The 20,790-nt window shown below is 36.2% G+C and overlaps 1 protein-coding gene across 4 annotated transcripts in view; it reads right to left on the bottom strand.

Moving 5' to 3' along the window:
* Nucleotides 1-20,790, bottom strand: part of NTNG1 (netrin G1) — a 166,039-nt gene that overhangs the window by 26,626 nt on the left and 118,623 nt on the right. The window contains exons 6-9 of one of the 4 annotated variants that reach the window (XM_075038814.1): nucleotides 13,299-13,364; nucleotides 11,344-11,403; nucleotides 5,985-6,152; nucleotides 188-325 (exon numbers count right to left, since the gene is read on the bottom strand). The exons of 1 other annotated variant lie outside the window; for it this stretch is intronic. In XM_075038814.1, the coding sequence (XP_074894915.1) occupies nucleotides 188-325; nucleotides 5,985-6,152; nucleotides 11,344-11,403; nucleotides 13,299-13,364 (432 nt within the window). The remainder of the gene's footprint in view (nucleotides 1-187; nucleotides 326-5,984; nucleotides 6,153-11,343; nucleotides 11,404-13,298; nucleotides 13,365-20,790) is intronic. 2 more of the 4 variants (XM_075038810.1, XM_075038811.1) reach the window with 2 other exon arrangements.

Here is a 20,790-nt window from a genome sequence, read left to right as displayed (position 1 = left end):
TAAATGGATGACACAGTCAATTTATTGTCCTCATCTGGGAGTCTCCGACACGGTTCAGGGAGTATGGCAGTCTTACAGCTTGCAGAGTGTTTTGCTCGTTTTCTGCTCTTAAGTAGCTGCACGTGATAGCATACAGACGCAGAGGCAGCAAAGTTGCAGGAGAGGGGCGACTCTCAGAGTTACTTACGTTGACAGCCCAAGTTGTGCCAGATATATCCCGGCAGACATTTATCACATTTAGGCCCTGATGTTCCCTCCTTACACTCACAAAATCCTCTGTCATTACAGCGATCATGGACTGAACCAAAAGGATTACAATAACAGTCTGCAGAAACAAGACAACACATACACACTGGATTCAGGTCTACATATGGTAATAATTCATTCAATACCAATAAAGGGTGCATTTCCAGTGCTAAAGGTAAAGGAAGACTGTCTATTAAGGATATCTAGAGTAGTGAATATAACTACTAGAGGTCCATTTATTTGTTTGCATATGTCATTTCAGGAAGAGACATTTTATGATGTGAAGAGAAAAAGTAAACAGAAAAGGTATAAAGGCAGAAGATACCATGGTCTTTGAGGGTAAGTGATTGTAACAGATTCTCTTCTGGTAAGAATATTTTTGACAATTTAATGAACATTAGAAAAGCTTTGTATAGTATGGATATATCAATGTGCCATCAGGGTGAAATGTTTTGCATTATTAAAACAGGCTTATCTATATTATTCAATATTTTCAGAAATGCTGAATGTCTTTACAGGGCTATATAAATGCACTTTACTTATTTCCAAGATAGTCTTCCTTTATAGTTTTGCGCAGTATAATAATTTATATGGATATCTGCTATTAAATTGATGAGATTGTATTTATCAGTGACGTTAATAAACCTTTTACATATTCCACAATGAAAAGCTTGAGGTGAGCAGTAATGTAATGCAAAACTTATCAGAAGTGGCTTTACGCTGCCATTTTCATTTCTCTCACCTCCCAGTGGGCAGATGGAAAATGCAATGAGGCTCATTCCCCACTGTATATTTTCCATGTGTGTTCACCTAATTAAAGAATGACTAGGGTAACCCATTTCCTCCCACAACACTTACTGTGTTGTACATTCACAGCCCTTTTCTTTGACGTGATTACAACATCCATGTTCAGCTTTCAACTAGCTGAACAAAGAAGACAAGACAGTTGCTAGCAGAGCTCATTTTTGGCGCTCCTGTTCTTCAGTTGTTTTTTGTGGTTTTTTTTTGGTTTTTTTTTTTGGTTGTTTTTTTTTTTTTAATGAAGGGCTGTATCTTATTTGTATGTAGACCCATGTAGACCCAGAGTAACTCCACTGTCAACTGAGACCACAGACACATTTTGGCAGTGTCTGATCTCTGCTGCTATTGAAGGCAAAAGATACACAAATCGATTCCTGAATCTGGGCAACCTGCTGGGAGTCTGGCTTTATAAGTCTGTGAATCAGTGCTACTTTGATGACTACGTTTGGCAGTTGTTCCCTAGCATTAGGTTAAACCTCAGTGATATTGTAATTGACAAAATAGAGTTGAACTGGGAAGTAAAAAAAAAAAAAATCCAATGGAAAAACTGTAACAGGAAAAAAATTACCAGGAAGACATTTGTCATCTGTTGTCTCAGTGTTTATTAACTATAAATTCCAGATGGCACTTTGAACATTTGGCATGCTGAAGAAGAATAGTTACCTTTGGCAAACAAGAGTTCCACAATAATAATAGAGTCAATTAGCTAGCAACATTCATTAATGATGTTGAAAACTGACACGCCAAAAATACTGTGCAAGGCTGAGCAGAATTATAGCACAGTGAGTGCCATTTGAAAAGCTGGCAATTCTGATGTTCATCAGATGTATGAAGTGTTTATATAAACAGGCATGGAACCAAGATATAAAATGAATGCAGAGAGTAAAATTTGCTTAAAGAGTGTTTATAGAAAACCTTGAAAGACAGAAAGCTTGGAATTACATTAGAAACAGAGGGCCCAATTCTCGTACATTAAAAATAGCTTAGTTGGATATAATGGAGTTACAGTGATCTAAACAAGTGTTTGTGAAAGAAATGTATGGCCTATGATATTGAATGTTATAGATACCTAATGTTATATTTTCCAGAGAACAAGAACCTGATCCTGAAATAGTGAAAGCTTTCCTACTGAACTCAATCACAAAAATACATAAGAATTACCAGGCCCATATTGTGCTGTTCGAGGAAAAGTTGACAGTGGGAACAAAACCTTATGCCAGGCCCTTTTACAAAAGTAGTAGATCAAATTGGAACACCAAACAGACCCAGGGACCTTCAGTAACTGAACCTAGCCTCCATCTTTCCCAGTGCACAATTGATACCACAGATATATGACCTACAGAGGTCCACTGAACATCCAGCCTCATTGTCCAACACCGTATTGCAGGCTGTGGAACACTTCCCAAGACCAGCCAAATACTTAAGACATTAAAAAGCTCAAAAGCCACAATTCCAGTATGCCACAGGGAAGCAGTGAGTATCTCCAATGCCCTTACAACAACAGGGCATTACATAACATTAAATTGACACTCCTAGATCATCCTAGTAAGCAGATCACACACCAGGTTCCAGGGTGGGGAAAAAACCCTGCAAATCTGAACTGGGAAGGAATTTTCCTCCTAACCTTCATTTGGTGACTGTTTGAAGGATGGGAAGATGACAGTGGTAGTCATCTGTTCACTGAGATTCACTGTATCAATGCGATGCTGCGAACAAAACGCAATGAAAATAAGTAAAAAAGAAGGTTGGGAAAACGGGCTGAAGCTTGCAGGCTTGCTGCTTGTCAGTCTGGGTTGACAGTGGCAACAGGATAGCCCTCATGGTTCACTTAACCATATATCATTAGGGTTTCTAAAGGTCTTACAGGTGTTAACTGAAGCTTAAGCCTCAGTGACTGCAAGGCTGGCTTTCTTATAGGTGTGATGATAATTACCATTTCAGTATTTATGTTGTAAGGGAAAGGAAATTTTTTATTACTCTGGGTCTACTTGGTGGTTTCCATGCTATCCATGCTTGCCAGTGTGTGTATTCACCAAAATAAAGAGTTATTAGGATTTTATCAAGACCTTGTAGAAATAAAAAGCTCTTCAAGTTGTTAAAATCTTTTTCACTGTAAGCATGTCAAGTGAATGATTTTTAACTTTAAAATACCTTGATTTATTTAGAATCTGTAGTTGCTTATATGAGGTAATTTTGCAGTTAACTGACAAATCCATAAATTTTTGATATTTCATTTTAGGAAATGAAATTTATTTTGCTTCTAAAGAAATTAAGGGCATAATGAAATTAGATTTAAGCCCACTGTATAATGTGCTGCATTTGGTTCACTGGTAAAAACCTTCTCAGTATTTAAATTCTTTGTAATTTGTCAGTTTTAAAAATGAAACATTTTACATTTTCTCCATTTAGTTAGCATTGGCTAAGATTCACAGATTTGTTATCCATGTACTTACCATATATATTTATGAAAACTATGTCAGTAGTTTTGATAAATCAGAGCCAAAGCCCTGTTAGCTGCCATTAAACTAGCTTATCCAAACATTTTTTAATTTTCTACATATATGGCTGAAGAGGAAAGAATTAGCCTGGAAAAATGCCTTTCATATGGGAATAAGACTTGCACATCTTACTGGAAATCTGCTTATTAAAATGTTCATGCCAACATTCCACTCATACTTAAAACCCAAAACACTGCTTTTAAACTCAGAGAAATGAGCGTTTCCAATAGAGCAAGACTCTTTGTGCTTGACCTAGAAGGATGGTGAATCCATCAACTCTCTCAGAGGTGAAAATACTCTACATTTTGCCTGATTAAATCTTAGGAGCCCCAGTTCAGGAAAGCACTTTAAGCACAAACTTCTATTTTCTGAAAAGTGCTTAAGTATCTGCTTCACTTCACTGGCTTTAAACAAAGAAGTAGTATGAAAATCTTCTTAAGTTGGCAAATAAGTGAGGATACATACATTTTGTATGCAGTGTGATTACTATGATCCTGAAAACTGTCTTAGTCCAACAAGAATATTACTTATTCAAAACAAATTACCTAACATGTAGCAAACCAGGGTTTGATCCTGATCCTGAGTCATCTCACATGCTACAGTTCTCATGGGAGCCCAAGAGACTTCTGCTTGCATTAAGGTGGGAAAGTCAGGAAAGTCAGCATATGCATCACGTTGCTGCTTTTTGTTTTGTTTTGTTGGGTGTGTTTTTTTTTTTTTTGAAGACTCTTGTTAAATGAAAGGGTTTTTAATTTTATTTCTGCAGAGTCTGGGCAATTTCAAAGTGCACAGTTGTTTTACTAAGACATTCTAAATATATCACTTGCAAATTAATTTAAGATTTACTTATTTTTGACTCCTGGTTTATTAACTTCCTTGTCTTACATAGCTACAGCTGGTGTCTTAGCATTTCAGTGTACATGGGAAAACAACATACTGAATGAGCTGACGAAAAATCCCAAATAGAGTATTTTAGTGTCATATTCATTAGGCCTATTTAGGCAGCTGAAATGATACAGCCCTGATGTCACACACTGATAATGTCTGTCATCTACATCAAACAAATACAAGGGACAGTGAGGTTTTTCCAAGCACATTTGAATGGGTTAATCTCCTCAGCACAGTCATACAAAATCATGACTTGCCTACTAAAGTTCTTATTAGCTCAGACTAATTAATGTCAAAGGAGATCATGCAATTTCTGAACGTGTTGCCAAGCAAAGTTAAAAGAAGGACACGTGAAATGCAGTGTGTGGATGGATCTAGGTGTTTACCACGAAATAAAATGTAAATCTGTCAAACTGCAGACTGAAACAAATAATAGCAACCTAAATAGTTTCTGGCTTGAATCTCAGTAACGGATTGTAAAGAATATTAAAATATAATTTATTCACCCACAGTCTATTTTGGCATGAAACTATCTTATAACTACTCTTTCTTTTTGCTTCCTGGAAAATGGAAAGAAAAAAAATCACAATGAAAATCCAGAACAGGTTCTACCGATGCTTATGTCTATAAGAAACATTATATAATTAAATCCTCCACCTGTTTGTTATTAGAACAGCGCCTTTTGTGGCTACCTGTTAACTACTGGCCGTTGTATGAAGCTTCCTTTATTGACTATGTTCAATCTTCACCTAAAGTATCCTAACTTTTGCTATATACTGTCTGTGTTGACATGAGAAAAATGCATATTCTTCTAGTGTGATAAAGATCTTATATTTTTTCCTAATATACTTTTCTTATTATGGTCTGACATGTTCTTTAATTCTGCATTTTGGGTATTTATAGCAGAAGCTAGGTCTAAAGCACTGTTTTCACCTAAGAATCCCTTTTCTAAATTGACATCATGTCAAACTGATTTGACAAATTCTGTTCCTAACCACATGGGCATAACTGCAGTTTCTCCTCTAAGGAGAGGGGAGACAATGCTGCATTTACAGCCCTGTGTCTGGGAGTAGAATTAGCTGTAACATGTTTTTATGAAATTCAAGTGAATAAAGGGGGCTAATAAACGCCACTCCCCATGTCCTATCGAAGCAGCTGGCAACTTTTGTAGGTCTCCAGGCAAGTATTCAAGAGTCTGTGCTAATAATTCTGAAAGTCAGACTGGGAGCAGGTATTTCTGCCTCAACCCTTCAGTTTTCATGTGCGCACCTCTGGCGTGGCTCCCTCCTGCGGAAGGACAGCACAATCAGTTTCTTGGGGGCTTCTGGGGAAAGTCTTCCCAGGACCCTTAGCCAGGGAGGTTCATCATCACATACAGATTCAAAATACCTCCTTGGGGCAACAGAAATCAGGTGAAAAGTCTACACAGATGTTCTTATCCATTGAAAAAGCTCATTCTGGCTCAACTGGCAAGTAAGCAGCAGTGGTCCCTAGCAACTGCCAGTAGCTGAAAAGGCACAGAAGAAAAGCCGCAGTTATCCCGGGACTGACCTATGCACACATTTTCATCGTCCAGCTCTGCAGAAGCATTTCTGAAGTAGCCCAGCCTGCATAACTCACAGTGCTGACCTCTAGTGTTGTGCTTACAGCTCACGCAAATGACCGTATTGAGCAGCTCGATGTAACTGCACCGGTTGGAGTGCCCGAAGCATTCACAGTCTTTCAAGGAAGAACAGAAATGTATACAAAACGTATACAGCAGCAGAGTAATAGCACATTACATGCTTAGTAAAGATGAACCATGAATAGAAGTATGAATGAATGGCACATACATGTTAATCAATGTAACATGGACAACAGCAGATGTTTATCTGCAATGAAAGTGAAGTTTGTTTCAGGCAGGTTAGCGTGACCCGACAACCATGGCATGATGTTGAAGGTTGGCTGTTGTTGGCAGACCTGATGGAACTGAAGCATTTGCAGTTGTAAACCTTTCAGGGATCCTGGAGGCTCAGTTTCCGCTGATAGAAATGCACATCTTTTTGCATATTTGAGACGAGTATAAATCAAGACCTGGGAAAAACTTCCTCATATTGAAAATATTAAATACAGTGGACAAAACAGTCAAACTTCATCCTGCTTAAATCCACAACTTAAAGTAAAATAAAAGCTTTGTTCTGACATAAATGGTGAGTATTCAAAAATACTACTTAAGTCGGGTACTCTAACTGGCAGGCACCTTGGGAACCAGAGTGTTTTGTTTCAAGACCAAACAGATCTCTAGTTTGACCTTTTGGCCAGCACCTCCTAAAGCAGTTAACAGAGAAGAAAAGGAAGGAAGAGAGGTGTTATTTAAGAGCTACTTCTACTGTACTTCTGAGGTAAGCATTAACCCATTTTTATATTCAGAGATGAAAAACAATTGGGCTAGAAAAGATCATGAAAAGTCTGAAATGTGTACTGAATAGAAAGCATGCTTACTGCAGCCATCTGAAATGCAGCTGACATGACAGCCACTTTTTAAAAACCTCTTCATTAACCATAGAATGCTAGTGCCTTTTAGTCTTTAATCACAAGCAGTGCTTGGTTTTATGCAGAAAGAAGGCAAAATTAGAAATGTATCAATATCATTATAGAAGGCACAGCTATGCTTTGTGTAGAAAGCTTGTGTAAGTCTGATCACTCAACTCTGAGACTGAGATCAGAAGGAATGCAGGAAAGTTTATTAGGATGATCAGAAAAGTGCAGAGCCTATTTAAAAAGCAAAGACTAGGATAGTTTGGTTTGTTTAGTCCATGGAACTGAAGATGGGGATATCACTGGGCTATAAATACATCAAGGAGATAGCCTTCTGCCATCCAAAGTGAATATCTTTGCTAATGGACAACACTGGCACAAGAACAAACGGGTGTTAGCTGGCCATTGAGAAATTTCAACTGGAAATTAGGAGATGGTGTCTAGCCATTAGGGCACTGAGGTTCTTGAACACTCTTCCAAATTGTAGCAAAACCACTGATGCTTTAGAGATGTGCTTTATTAACTGGTGAAAGAGATTATGGTATGATTCCTAAAGTAATGGAGTACTGGATGCCGTGACTTGGAAGGGCTTCAAGGTCTTGAAGTTGACTTAGCCTGTAATTAGATAAAGCTGTAGCAGGGGTGTAAAATGTTTCCATACATGACAGGGATCACGTCCCCTGTGCTGCCTTTCCTGTGGTATGCTGCTGATCATGCTGGGGCATCTAATGAGCCCACTGATTGTTGGCATAGGGCATCAGATACAGTATTTGTGCCTGTCTGTATTTTTATAAAGAAATAACAATACCAGTACATGTTTATGAGTATGTTATGCACACCTAATACATATATATTTCTTTGGCTGTTGTCTGAGGTAGTGGACTGTAAATAGATTGTATCTTTTCTTATACTGTACAACACTTAGCACAACATATGTTTCAATCTTGAAAGCTGCTGTTCTGCTGCCAGGAAACATTAATTCAATTTACATATACACATTTAGTTAACATATATGCATTCTTGTTCTCTTCAATGTTATACTGCTAAACCAGTGTTTTGTCATTCATGCCAATCTGATGATTTTGATGCCTATAACTGCTGGAGTACAGTAAAACATTTGGTGTATCAGTCTCAGTATGTTACCACTTGACATAATTCAGTGGGGAGGAAAAAAGTGTTAATGTTTGTTGTCTTTTGCAGCTGGTCAGTGTGATTCAGCATCTCAGCCAGCCACCCAGCAGCATTTCTCCCCTACTATATTCATCTTGCTTGAGTAAAAACTGCCTGTGTGGGGCAGAGGCAACAGATCTAAAAGTGGAAACTAGCACTAGCAAACAGGAGTCACAGGGAAAATTGTTACAATTGTAAGTTTTTATGTATTTGATTTTTAAAATAAGACAGACTGGTTAGTGATAAGCAATCTGATCCTCCTGAATCTCAGATTCAGAAGCAATTCTGTCTTAGTCTCTTTGTCTGACGCAGGACCTGTCTTCTGCTACCACTAGACAATTTGTTTTGCTGAGATGATACCCTACTGGTATGTTTGTCAGACTTGTGGCTTAACACAATCATACTGTAGGTGAATTTAGAGGAAATAATTTACCTTGTTTTCCGAATCAGTAACAGGCAGCAGAATACTACATTTTTATGTTTCAAAAATATGTAGACTATAAAGAAGTGCCAGTAAGTCAGACTATACTACATCATCTTTTGTGTTTAAAGTAGCAGAAAGAAACTGAGACTATTCTGTCAATGAATGACTGCACTACTTCCACTCTGAAATTGTGATATGACCTTCAATAATACTACTACTCCACATAATTAGCCATTACACAAGCATAAGAAACAAAGCTGTGTATAAGGTAATTCACTCTGTAACAAAGCTTGCTCCAAGTTATGATTTGGACTGAAGAAACATCTAATAAGTACGAAGGACTTAGTTTAATGTACACACATGCTCCTAAACATATGCAGAAGGACTACCCAAGTTCAGACGTGGCTAATCAATATTAAAAGTAAACAATGAGACCAATTCTTATACTTGGTTGTGTTCCTATGGGTATTGCTCTTTTGTAACAACTGTGCTGTGTGAAAGAAAGCCTTTGTCTCAAAGTTAACTTATACTAAGATACAGGAAAGCTCTAGGAATCTTGATAATCAGATTGGTAAATGCTACATGGTATAGAAAAAAACACAGTTAACTCAAAAACAGTCTAACATCTGATCAAAGATTAGCAATGGTGCAAAGGAAAAAAGAAAAGGCATGGCAGGTAACAATTAAACCCATATTTTGCTAATTTTTGCTTCCCCCCTGCCTCCTCCCAGCTTTTGCTAGTGCAATAATATGAACTTTGCTTACTGCTGTTGGCCTGATCAGTGAATCATTTTTACATCCCTCTGTGTTTATAAAAAAAGCTATGTAAAGGGTTCTCATATGATTGAAATGGAATTATTCCCTCCACTGGCTACAGGAGGTGCTACCCTAAACCAGTCAAACATAGCATGTAGAATTGCATTCAGCATCATGCCAGCTGGGAAGCTAATACCTATCAATGCTGTATGGCCTTTCTAGCTTATCACGTGGTTCATCTTAACCAGCACACCAAGACCAGAAAGTAGCCTGCTTATTAGAGTTGTCAGAAGCACAGCTTAAGGTTTTTAGGCGCATGTCACTGGCTAGCAGCCCAACCGCTTTCATGCACTGGCAAAGCCATGCAATCACTGAAAGAGATGGAGGAAAAGCATCAAAATCAGGCTGCAAATGGTTTACCAACAATGAAATGACATAAGCTTACAGTGCTAGAAAATGCTGCTTTCAGTTCTGAGTACCACGTCAGAAAAGACACAGATAAACTGGAGACAGTTTAAAGCTGAATAACAATAAGAAGTAAATGGTTTGGAAAATAAAACCTCAGAGGAGACGTAAAGATAGCTAGATAGGTTTAATGTGAAGGAAAAAGGGAGAAGAGATATCCATGTTAGATTTGATAATTGTCTTTGGATGATTCAGGAATTGTCAAATCCCTTGCCAACTTACAGAATGATTAACTGTATGAGCCTTTAAAGACTATTTCCAATGCAACGATTCTATTGCAACAATCTTGATCCTGTTGTAGAAAGCACGATAAAATTACCTATTGAAGAAGGCTCATAAAGAGGTTGATCATTTAATTGTTTTGTTTCTATAAATTAAATACTTTTTCCCCCATTATAATGCTATGCGTTTACATCTTTGAGATCACATGCTATTGTGCTGTGGGGACTAGGTTCAGCTGAAGCTTCAGCCACGACCAATAAAACATGAAACGTCATCACATGAAACAATGGTAAACACACATGGAGGGGAAGCATAATTTTTAAACTAAGACAGGTAATGCATGAGACAGCTATCAGTGTCATTTTCTAATTAAAAGCACCAAGAGTATTTCAAGAAAGTGCACTCAAAAATCATTAAAATTTTTTTTCATTTTCCAGTAACTGTGTGTTCCTCCTCTATACAGTAACAAAAGGCAAACAAAGGAGACTTCATTGTAACCTTAGAAATGACCTGCTTCATAACAAACAGTATGGCTCGTTATCATGATCTCATCAAATGGGTCAAACTAAGTTCAAACATTTGTTAACAACCCTATTCCTTGTTAATATGTATTTCATGAATAATGAGATATTCACAATAGCTACAGATAGACAAAACATCTTTATACATACTCTTTACAGATAAATTGATGAGGAAAAACAATGAGAACAGCTCAGGGTTCAGACTGTGAATGATAGATATGCAAATGAAACAGGTTGCCTGTAAGTCAGAGGGAATATTGACATCCTTCATTATGCCCATATAATTCCATTATTTTGATAAAACACTGAAACATCAGTTCAAAATGTAATGCCTACACTCTGAATTTGCACACTGTTACAATAAAATGAAGATGTAAGGCACACTTACAATGCATTAAAAGACGTAACTATGCATTACACTCCATGGCATTTACAGATACTTCTTGAGGATATGGACAATTGATGCTTTATGTATTGTTTGCCCTCAACTAATCTGCTTATGTATCCTCTTTTACAATTTATGCATATCAGTGAGGAAAACGAGACTCTAACAAACATTTGCTTTCTAGGCAACAATCTGAAAGGTCATATTCAAAATTTAACTCCTTTAAAAACAAATGCCATGTCACTTTATATGCCAGCAGCGACTAAGAAGCATATTTATTTTCTTTGTATGGTTTATGTTCATGCGACTTAATGCTTCTGTTGTTGTTAATGAAGATGCCTCACCAGTAAGCTGATGGGTACACTTCACAGATATTCCAGATTCATACAGTGCAATGTATTCACAACACAGAGCACTATGGAATCACTGTATGAATCCAAGAATTCCTACCTCTCTTGTGGTTTGCAACTTGAACAGAAGAAACAGTTGAGATAGCTAATTTAGGAGCAACTGGACAGGTAATAAAATGAACAGTAAATTAGAAAATGTATCATATAGGAACAAATCAAAAGAATAAAATAAACTTCTTTATTTTCAAACTTAAATTAACAATGGTTATTGTTTTGTAAGGAAAGGGTGAAAGTTAGGGAAAATGAGTTATATACTGTCAACTATTGAATCATTTGAGCTGTAATATCCAAGATAAAGAAAGGGAATGTCATTCACATCTACGCACTTTGGCAGTTTGAGGTTATTTGATGATTTCTCCCAATCCATGACCAATGACTATATGGTAACTAGAGTGGTCTGCAAAGGGTTTTATTAAATTTGTACGCATATTCATTCTAGCCTAATAGCATAAGCAAAAAAAAACCCAATAAAATGATACTAGGTATAGGCAGATTTCTGTAATTATTCTCTTCATACACTATCCTTGACTGAAGTATTTAATCTACAATAAGTGTTAAACACTGTAACAATATGCTGCAAAGACAAAAACTGAAAAGAAATGCTTGTAACTTTTTGTGTTCTGTGCTTCCTAACAAAACATCGATACCAAATTTACTAAAATTCTTATTTTTGGGGAAGAAACAGTGAATAATTTTGTGCTGTTCAAGACGTATTTTGCAATGAAGTTAAGTCTGAGATCACAAGCAGTATAATTAAGCTATGAAATCCATTAGAAATGCTAAGTATCGTTTCATTGGTAACGTTTTGATTTAAAATTCCTGTGAATAATGTAGGCTAATCCTTACAGAGAGCAGAGATCAATCTGGGAATTTTTTTGTTTGTTTAAGGAACATGTGCAAAAGCTTGGAAAATATAACATGGGCTAAATGAAGTTATTGGAATGCCAAGTATCACTTCATCAGGGATATTTAATTTTAAATATATGTGAATAATGTAACTAAAGTACATTGCTAATCCTTATAGAGAGCACAGATCAATTAATATTTTCTATTTTGTTGGGCACATAGAAACTTGCACATATAACATGGTAGATTTTATACAGATGTGCATATGTTTTGATTTGGTCATTGTGATCAATGGATTTAACTACAGCCCTTCCAATGTAATTCCCCAACAGATTCCCAATACATCTTGTTCAGTTTAGTAGCTATTTTCTAGATCACCTTTTCATTAATTTTATTCTCTATCTGTATGTGTTACAGCACAGAAAGGACACAGTCAAAGCAAGCCATAGATTACTGCAGGGATTTTTTGGGGAGCAAAGGGCAGTAAATAAGGGGGACAAAAGGATGTTATTTTTTATAATGAACAATCATTTTGATATGTGAAGTATAGCTGAATACAACTTGAAGTAACAAAGAATCTTACTTTTATTAGTCATTTTAAAAAGTTGTTCTGTCTTTCAATGCTAATCATCGTGCCACAGTCTGTGAGTAATTTTTTTGTGTGGCACTCAAATTGTAGAAAGCTATGAGTCTATCCTGCAGAGAACTTGCTTGTATTGTGGATGGCACACAAGCTGACAACGCCTCTCAGCTCACTTGGGAAAACAAAGTGGAAACGACATTAAAAATGGGTTTGATGTAGACAATGACAATCTTTTCTCACACAAAAAAATCTCAAAACTTACTCAAAATATAGACTGTACTGTCTAAACAAGTCCAACATTATCTAGGGCTTTCTGTGTATTAGTACTTATAGTTTGTGTGTCTACTTTTCCAGGCTTTTTGCAGTGGTTGTGCACAATCTGAGTGTTGGAAGACTCCCTTTTCAGGTAAGGTTTGCTTTATGGTTATTTTCTTACAGAATAGCATTACTTAGCACCAGAAGAAAAATGAGTTGGATTCTCATTGTTACTACTTTTGCCACCATGTGGGACTCCTTGAAAGTAATTTCAATAACTATAGACCACTAGGAATTTTACAGCATCCTACCTTGGTTTGGTTTAGAAACCTCAAGGGAAGAAATATTCGGCCATATCCTATCAAACTTTGGAGGATCTGCATGTATCAGGAAAAATCAGTTTTTGTTATTTACATCTGTGATATTGTTCTAAACAGGCAAGCATATGGACAAAGACATAGGTTACAAACATCCATTACTGGACTAATCTAGGTTGCACTTGAACAGTACATGACTCCACAGTGAATGAGAAAACAAGCAATTGATGATTCCCAAAACACCAAATGGACATAAAATACTGTGCATAACAATTTATCTTCTGTGGTTTAAAATACAATTTTTCATGATGAGAAGATATCCTAGACCAACATATATGGTTCTAACACCAGGAACAAAACAGTCCTAGACCAATATATATGGTTCTAACACCACGAACAAAACAGGAACATATTCTGTTAAATCTGCTCTGCAAAGATAAAATGACAGTATCAGACAAATACGGATTTCTCACCAAAGACACATACCTTACCATAACATCCTGTTTTAGGGCCTTTTGAGTGAATTATATTTCTGTTATCAGGAGAAATATATTTACCAGTAGAGTGGTCCTTTTCTTTTGTTCTCACACTTGTGTGTGTTGTATCTATTTCCTATCACCTCTGCTGATATATTTTACAGCTTGATTTTTATTTTTTTTTTTTTGTAAAAACATTAAATGTCTACATTTCTTAAAAGTCCTACATAATGTATTACTTACATGAAGCATTTTGTCTCTAAGCGAAAGAATTAGCTATGTCTCTTTAGAGCTTCATCTCCTTTGGTCAATGTTTTTTGGGGCTGGGGGAGTGATAACCCTTAGCAGAATGGTGCTGGGTGTTGGAGCTTGAGAGTAGGTGAAGGGGGTGGTTTTGTGGGGGAAAGAAAGAAAACTTTTCTTTGGGCCCTGATCTGGGAAATGGTATTTATTTTCTCCTTATTCTTCTGTTATAATCTTTTCTCTGTTTCCATCTGCCTAGCTTTGAACATCAGATTTGGACCATGTTTATATCATTGTCTGCAAGTACTGCAGTGGTGGTGTCCTTTCTGAGCTGAACAGAATTTTCCTTAATGGTCACATCAGTCTACATAGTGGTGATACTAGTGAGGAGGGAGCTATTTCTTCATTTCTGCCTACAAGCAATTCAGTTGGGTAGTGATTAGATTGCCGTTGTCACAACTTTGCTGGCATCAAAGGTCTAGGCTTACAGGTCTTTTTGAAGAAGGTATGTTTCACTGTTATGTCCATCTTAGTGGGAGACCTGCAGGGATGCTACAACAAAAAGACTGGGGCTTCAAACATGTGATGTGGAAGGAGGACATCTCATAGTATCTTCTGACCCATTTGTCAAGGGTGAAGAGAAATTGGCTGGGTGGGACTGGCTGTCACAAAAGTCCTCCCACATAGAGAACAATTCAAGGAAAGGATGATGACCTGCACTGTGCCATGTTAGGTAGTCTTCTTCAATTGAATCAGTCAAGTTGTGATATAATCACATCATTACATCATATTCTTGCATTTTTGTGCTTTTTCCTTATCAATCAAGAAAATGGAGGAAAGAAAAACTGAGTCAGTTTGGTAGATTCTCAAACAGTCTATGTATTGATTAAAAATAACCTGCCTCTACTGGTCAGATCCTCCAATTCACACACATAGGAAGTGCAAACACAATAGTCAGAGTGTATGATAAAAGGCATCTAAAAGCCATACTTGCTGAGGTGGTATGATAACCCTAGCCCACTGAAAGACTCTAATTCCATGCACCTGAGAGACCATCTTCCTCTTCCTCCTCCTGAAACACTGACTGACCGGTTATAGTAAAGAAGTTTCAAGCACACACAGACAAATTACTTGCACAATTAATTCGCTGTTGAAATTCTGGTAGATTTAGGAACACTTAGGCTTGGCCTAAAGATTTTAAAGGGACTGGGCATTAGTCCAGTCTTTTAGCTGTTGTGCAACAGCAGGGTTGTTGCAGAAAACCTGTAACATTTCAGACTGGAGCTTCCAATATCCTACTTTTGTTGTCGAGTACCGTGTGGCACACCTACTACAAAAATTCACATGCATAATGGTCTTCAACTGAAATGGCCTAGGTGTTACCGGAAGTAAAAGTAATAGCATCAAAGCTTTGTAATGCCTTAGGACTAACCCTCTGGAGTATCCATCATTTAATAAACTGTAGGTCCTATATAGGGAATCAGATATTTTATACAATCTGATTCATATAATCAGTAATATTTCATATATAATCTTATTCTGATGATTTCCCCAAGTAATCTCTTGTCTTGTCCAAATAAAATCATTACTTGTATGACAGAAAAATCAGTGTTATGTATTTCTTAGTAAACTATAAATGCTATAGATCCGTGCTCATTTTAGCAAACTTACTTGAAATGGAGGTTGTGACTTACTGTAAAATAATTAAAAATTCCCTGACCTTTTAAATTAGATTACATTGAGCTGAGTTTCTTAATGGGTGCCCAAAACAATAAAGTGCATATTTACAGTGCCTGAAGATTACCAATTAAGTATTATTGCTAGTGATTATTACTAGTTATTAGTGATAATTACAACCATCTTAGAAGGGACTTCCGGAGGTCATTCGTTTCCAGCCTTTGCTCATAGCAGGGTCAACTTCAAAGTTAGATGAGGTTGTTCAGGGTCATATCCAGCCAAGACCAGCTGCTGTCTTCAGTGTCTCTAGGCTGCTTGGTAATGTGGTTAATGTTCCCAGAGACTTAATGCTTCTATTATGTGTTTTTTTTTCTTTGCTTTTTTTTTAAATAAAATCTTTGATAAAAGGAATATATTTTTCTTATAGCCTTATTAATGGAATGTATTATCAGCAAGTTTACAAGTTTCTTGATGAGGGCCGGCCTTCTTATCTTTGAAATTTTCTATTGTTTGTTTGTTTGTTTTTTTTAAATGGAGGTGACTTTAAATGCTTTATCTAAAAAGTATGTGAGACGTTCAAGTCAAAGAATGTTGACTGTTATTCCCACAAGTATATTGGAGCAGATGAGTCATCCTTTGAACAGGCACTGGGAAGATTCATTTAGCAGCTAGTTAATCTTTTATAGCAACTTGTGAAAATATTTCTAGTCCTCAGTGATTACCACTAAGTGTTTTATTTATAGACAAGTTGACTAGATAAACCAAGCTTTTCCAGTACAGTTCCATGTATGGACACTGCATTCTGTAATTAAAGTAATTATTTGCCAGAATAATTGATGAATTTTGGTGTAGGTATTCTATAAAATATGCTATGTTAATCTACTGTAATATATTCTATGACAGTTATTTTGGGCAAACAAGGCTAGAGAAATGTGAAAAAGTTTCTGAAAGTATGTTTTAGTGTTATGACTTAAAACTGAAGCTACTGTAGGTACCTTTAAGAGTAGAGGTATGTTAGCTGTATGACTGAGCAGAAAATCAGATATGACATTTTAAATTTGCATTAGAAATTTCTGCATTTCTAGTTACTATTGTTTCAAAGCCAATTATACGCAGAAAATAACTGCTGGGAAAAAAAATCTTACTTTCATGAAGTAAGGAGAAACTGATTGCATTATATTTAATAGGTGTTTGATCATTTACTTTTTTTTTTCCTTCCAATCCTTTTTTTGGATATACAGTATCGGAATTGCCTATGATATTAATAAAGAAAATCTGTCTCAAATATTCACTGGAACTGCAGTCTGCACCATGGGCTACATCAGATTGGGGAAATAATGAACAGGTAGTTTCAGCCTGATTCCAACCAGACAGCTGCACATGAGAAAAACCTGTCATGGTGTTGGCAGAATTAATCAGCACTTTGTTGGTTTCTCACTCCAACTAAGTACTGAGCTGGCAGGAAAATTAAAATGTATTCCCACTGGGAGGGGCTATCCTTCCTCAGGGTTGAAGAGCGCAGGTGATGGAGCATATGAAGACTACGCTGCTGCCTGGGCATCTGCGCTCTAGGGCAGACTAGCGTATTTTCACCTCCTAAACTGTTTCTGCTGACCCAGTCCACAAACAATGCATTTGCTGAAAATTACTACTAATAAATCAGTAAGTCTTAAATAATGTTCAGATGGCATAAATAATTAGAACATAAATAATGTTCTAATGGCAGACAGGGAGCACTTGTGTTGACAACATTATTACTTATTTAATTTATAATAACAATAAGGAACCCTAGTGAGAGACTCTGATTTAACAGGTTTTTAACTTTCCTTCAATTTCTATTTAAAACACAAAAAAGCATTAAAAAAATTGTCAATGTAAGCTTAATGATTCTAGTAGAAGTCCATGTTTCTAGTCATAGAAAACTGGCCTTGCCACTGTCTGTTTTAAACCATGAGTAGTTGAGAGTCAAGTATCTATTCTAATGTATACATGTCTGCTGAACACAGTGGAGTTACATGTATAACAGTGGTTTCAGGTGTTAATGTTAGACAAAAAATTAGGAGTAATAAGAAATAATGCTCACTGAAATCAATGGTGGATTTAGTAACTGCTGGAATAATTGGGTCTGTTTATATCAGATCATATTCCATCACTTCTTGCAAAGATCACACTATCATTATTACAGCATTTCTCTCTCTTTAGGTCTGTTTGAAGTTATGATAACCTATCTCACTTAAAATTTGCCTTTCAGCACTTTTATAACACTACAAAATCTAACTCATCAAGAGAGAAGAAATGCTGAAAAGTTTTGTTTTTTTTTTTTTAAAGTCACCCCTTTATTAACTTAAAAAAAAATACTTGGCCAATGTTAGGCAATCTTTTTTGGAGCAATGTAGGAAGTTTCATACCTGTTCCTTTGAAGAAAGGAGAATTCTGCATAAATGTGAAGATGTGGTTGTTTTATGGCAGCTCCTCAGCCATAACAGCTTTTATAACTGTTGGAAGAATTTAAACGCAATTAGTCCTTTACGTGTCCAATTGTAGTCTTAGAGTAAAAGAAAGTGATCTTTTTAGAGGCTTTTAAAAAAGAAATCCAATGATCCAGCTCTGGAAACTTTTAGATATCAGAAAAAAATCCACTGATTTTAACAAATGTGTTGGCTAATTCTCAAACTAATGAGGTTTGAGGGAGTATTCTTTAGTTGTATTTAGTTGTAAGTATTTCCACTAAAATATTTGCAAAAGTGCACAATGAATTCAAGTATTTTTGGAAGGAAATATTTAGGTACTTTCTCATGACAAAAAAAGTAAATTACTGTGTTGATAGTTTGCAGGGGTTGTTCCATTTTATTTTGATTGGTTCTTCTTTTTCCTACAAAGATGCTGAAATTGGCTGGTCAACTAGGATTATTGTACAGTAATTCACAACTGATGAACAGTAAATCAAGATCTTTTTTTAAAAATCAGAATGCTGATTTGGAAACCTCATTCTTCCCTTATGCTCTGTGAAATAAACTGATTACACGTCTAAGGGACAGAAAGAAAAAGAGGAGAGGGGGAATTATAGAAGTGCATTTTTTCCCAGCAATTTCTCCCCACGCTTTATAGATAATCAGATTTTTAAATATCTTTGTAGATCACGTCTGCTCTCTCTAAACTTCCTTGAGTAACTGCAGCTAAACTTGTATATTGCAAGTGCAATGTATTTTGCATGGGTACCATGGTACATATTGAAATGTTGATATCTTATTTTCTATAGTGACCTGTCGCTTGATTGTTAATTAACAGTTAAAACAAAGGTAACTGTGAACTAAGTAATGTCCTGCATATTACAGCAAGTCAAAAAAGCATCGAAAAGACTGATACACTGTTTTTAACTAACCCAAGATGATGAAGGTAAACTTGGATAATGAGAAAAAATACTAAACTGTCAGTGGCCATATCTACTAGACTGGCGAGCATGGCTCTTCTTATCTGTTAAAATTGATGGATCTGGCAAAACAAAAACTGAAACAAAGGCTTGCCCAAATCCCACCCCAACAATGTGTTGGTGCTCCTTGGAGCAGCGTTGGTAGTTTCTGACTCTGCGTTAGAAACCGCTCTGCAAAGAGAGGGTTTCTGCTCGCCGCTGGGGTCAGCGCAGGTGCTCTGCTTACTGAACTTCAAGGGTGAAATCCTAGTTATACAGAAGAAAACTGGCTTTGTTATGAATCCTACCAGGTAAATAAACTACTCATAATGTCTTTTATTTGGAATGTTAAATTTCTTTCAGATCCAGTGCTCAAATGAGTTCATTATACCACATAGGCTATCAGTATTTTCTTTCAGCCCAGTAATATTTTAATATAATGGAAAAGCTAATTGTTAAAGTGAAAAATTCTGAGTGCTTTGAAGTATTAAAGGAGGGAAAACGAATACTGTTACTGGCTTGATATTATAATCAGTTGTGTGGATAAGGTGATTGCCTTAGACTAGGAGCCTGATTAACAGTATTATTTATTAAAAAGTCAGATTTGGATAAAATTGAATTGAAATGAGAATATTTTGCCAATATGTCCAAAATAATATATACAGTCTGAAGACAATATTTAAATGTCCTAAGGAGATAAACATCTTAATGGTGTCTCAAAAGTACAGCTCTCTCTGTAAAACTTGACCTCAAATAATAATAGAAAAGTAATGCACAACCTAGTTATGCATGTTTATACCCTACTGACACATGTGGGTGTTGTGTATATAATCTAGTCCAGAGCTTGGCATTGTATTGGCTTTGATCCCATGACTCTAAATTTAAAGACAGAACTTCTCAGTTACCACAAGGGGGCAAAATCAGGTCCAAAATTCGTTGTGTTGTTATAAAAAAAGAAAAAAAAAAATCCACTAGTGTTTGCTCTCACAACCTTTTAAGACATATATTTATCACATTAAAATTTCACAACGAATATGTAAAACAAATAAAGCTACACTCATCCTGACACTATTTTAGTTCCAGAAAAATACCTTCTAGGTCTTTCAAGGTTAAGAAAACAATGAAATAAAACGAGTGCCCATTCAGTCTTTTTTTTTTACTTTTGTGTCTTGCATTTGTTACTGTTAAAAAAAAAAAAGTTCTCTTAATTCGAAATTGGCTATAAAGTAGAACAAAACCATAGAGAACAAAGCAGAAAATACCATTTGATTATCATGATTGCATCTTGCACTTGGGTGCACGGTCTGTCTCTAAACTCTGACTCATCTGCCACCAGCAGGCTTTAAGGTGATAATCACCCACACAGAGCTATTTGCACACCATGTCTATCCTATCCTGTATCTAATTATACCCTTTATAACAAACTGTTTAGCATAATTAGTGGAGATCTGCTTTACAGGGAAAAGGATAGAAGTTATAGTTTGGAAAATTCAACTTTTTGAAGGCATACAGGTACAGATTAGTAACTTTGGTATTTGGTTACAATAATGAACATTTTGATGCATTGGTCTACGTAAAATTGTACAATCATTATTTTAGCAAGTAAAATAATGTTTTCAGAATATTTATATACTGTATGTAAGCATTGCTTAAAATTATGAAATGGTGTTGGGACTCATTA

Source organism: Buteo buteo, chromosome 10, assembly GCF_964188355.1.
Source record: "Buteo buteo chromosome 10, bButBut1.hap1.1, whole genome shotgun sequence".
NCBI classification, from domain to species: domain Eukaryota; kingdom Metazoa; phylum Chordata; class Aves; order Accipitriformes; family Accipitridae; genus Buteo; species Buteo buteo.
Note: the sequence above shows the minus strand (reverse complement) of the source record. Positions and strands in the feature narration are given on the sequence as shown.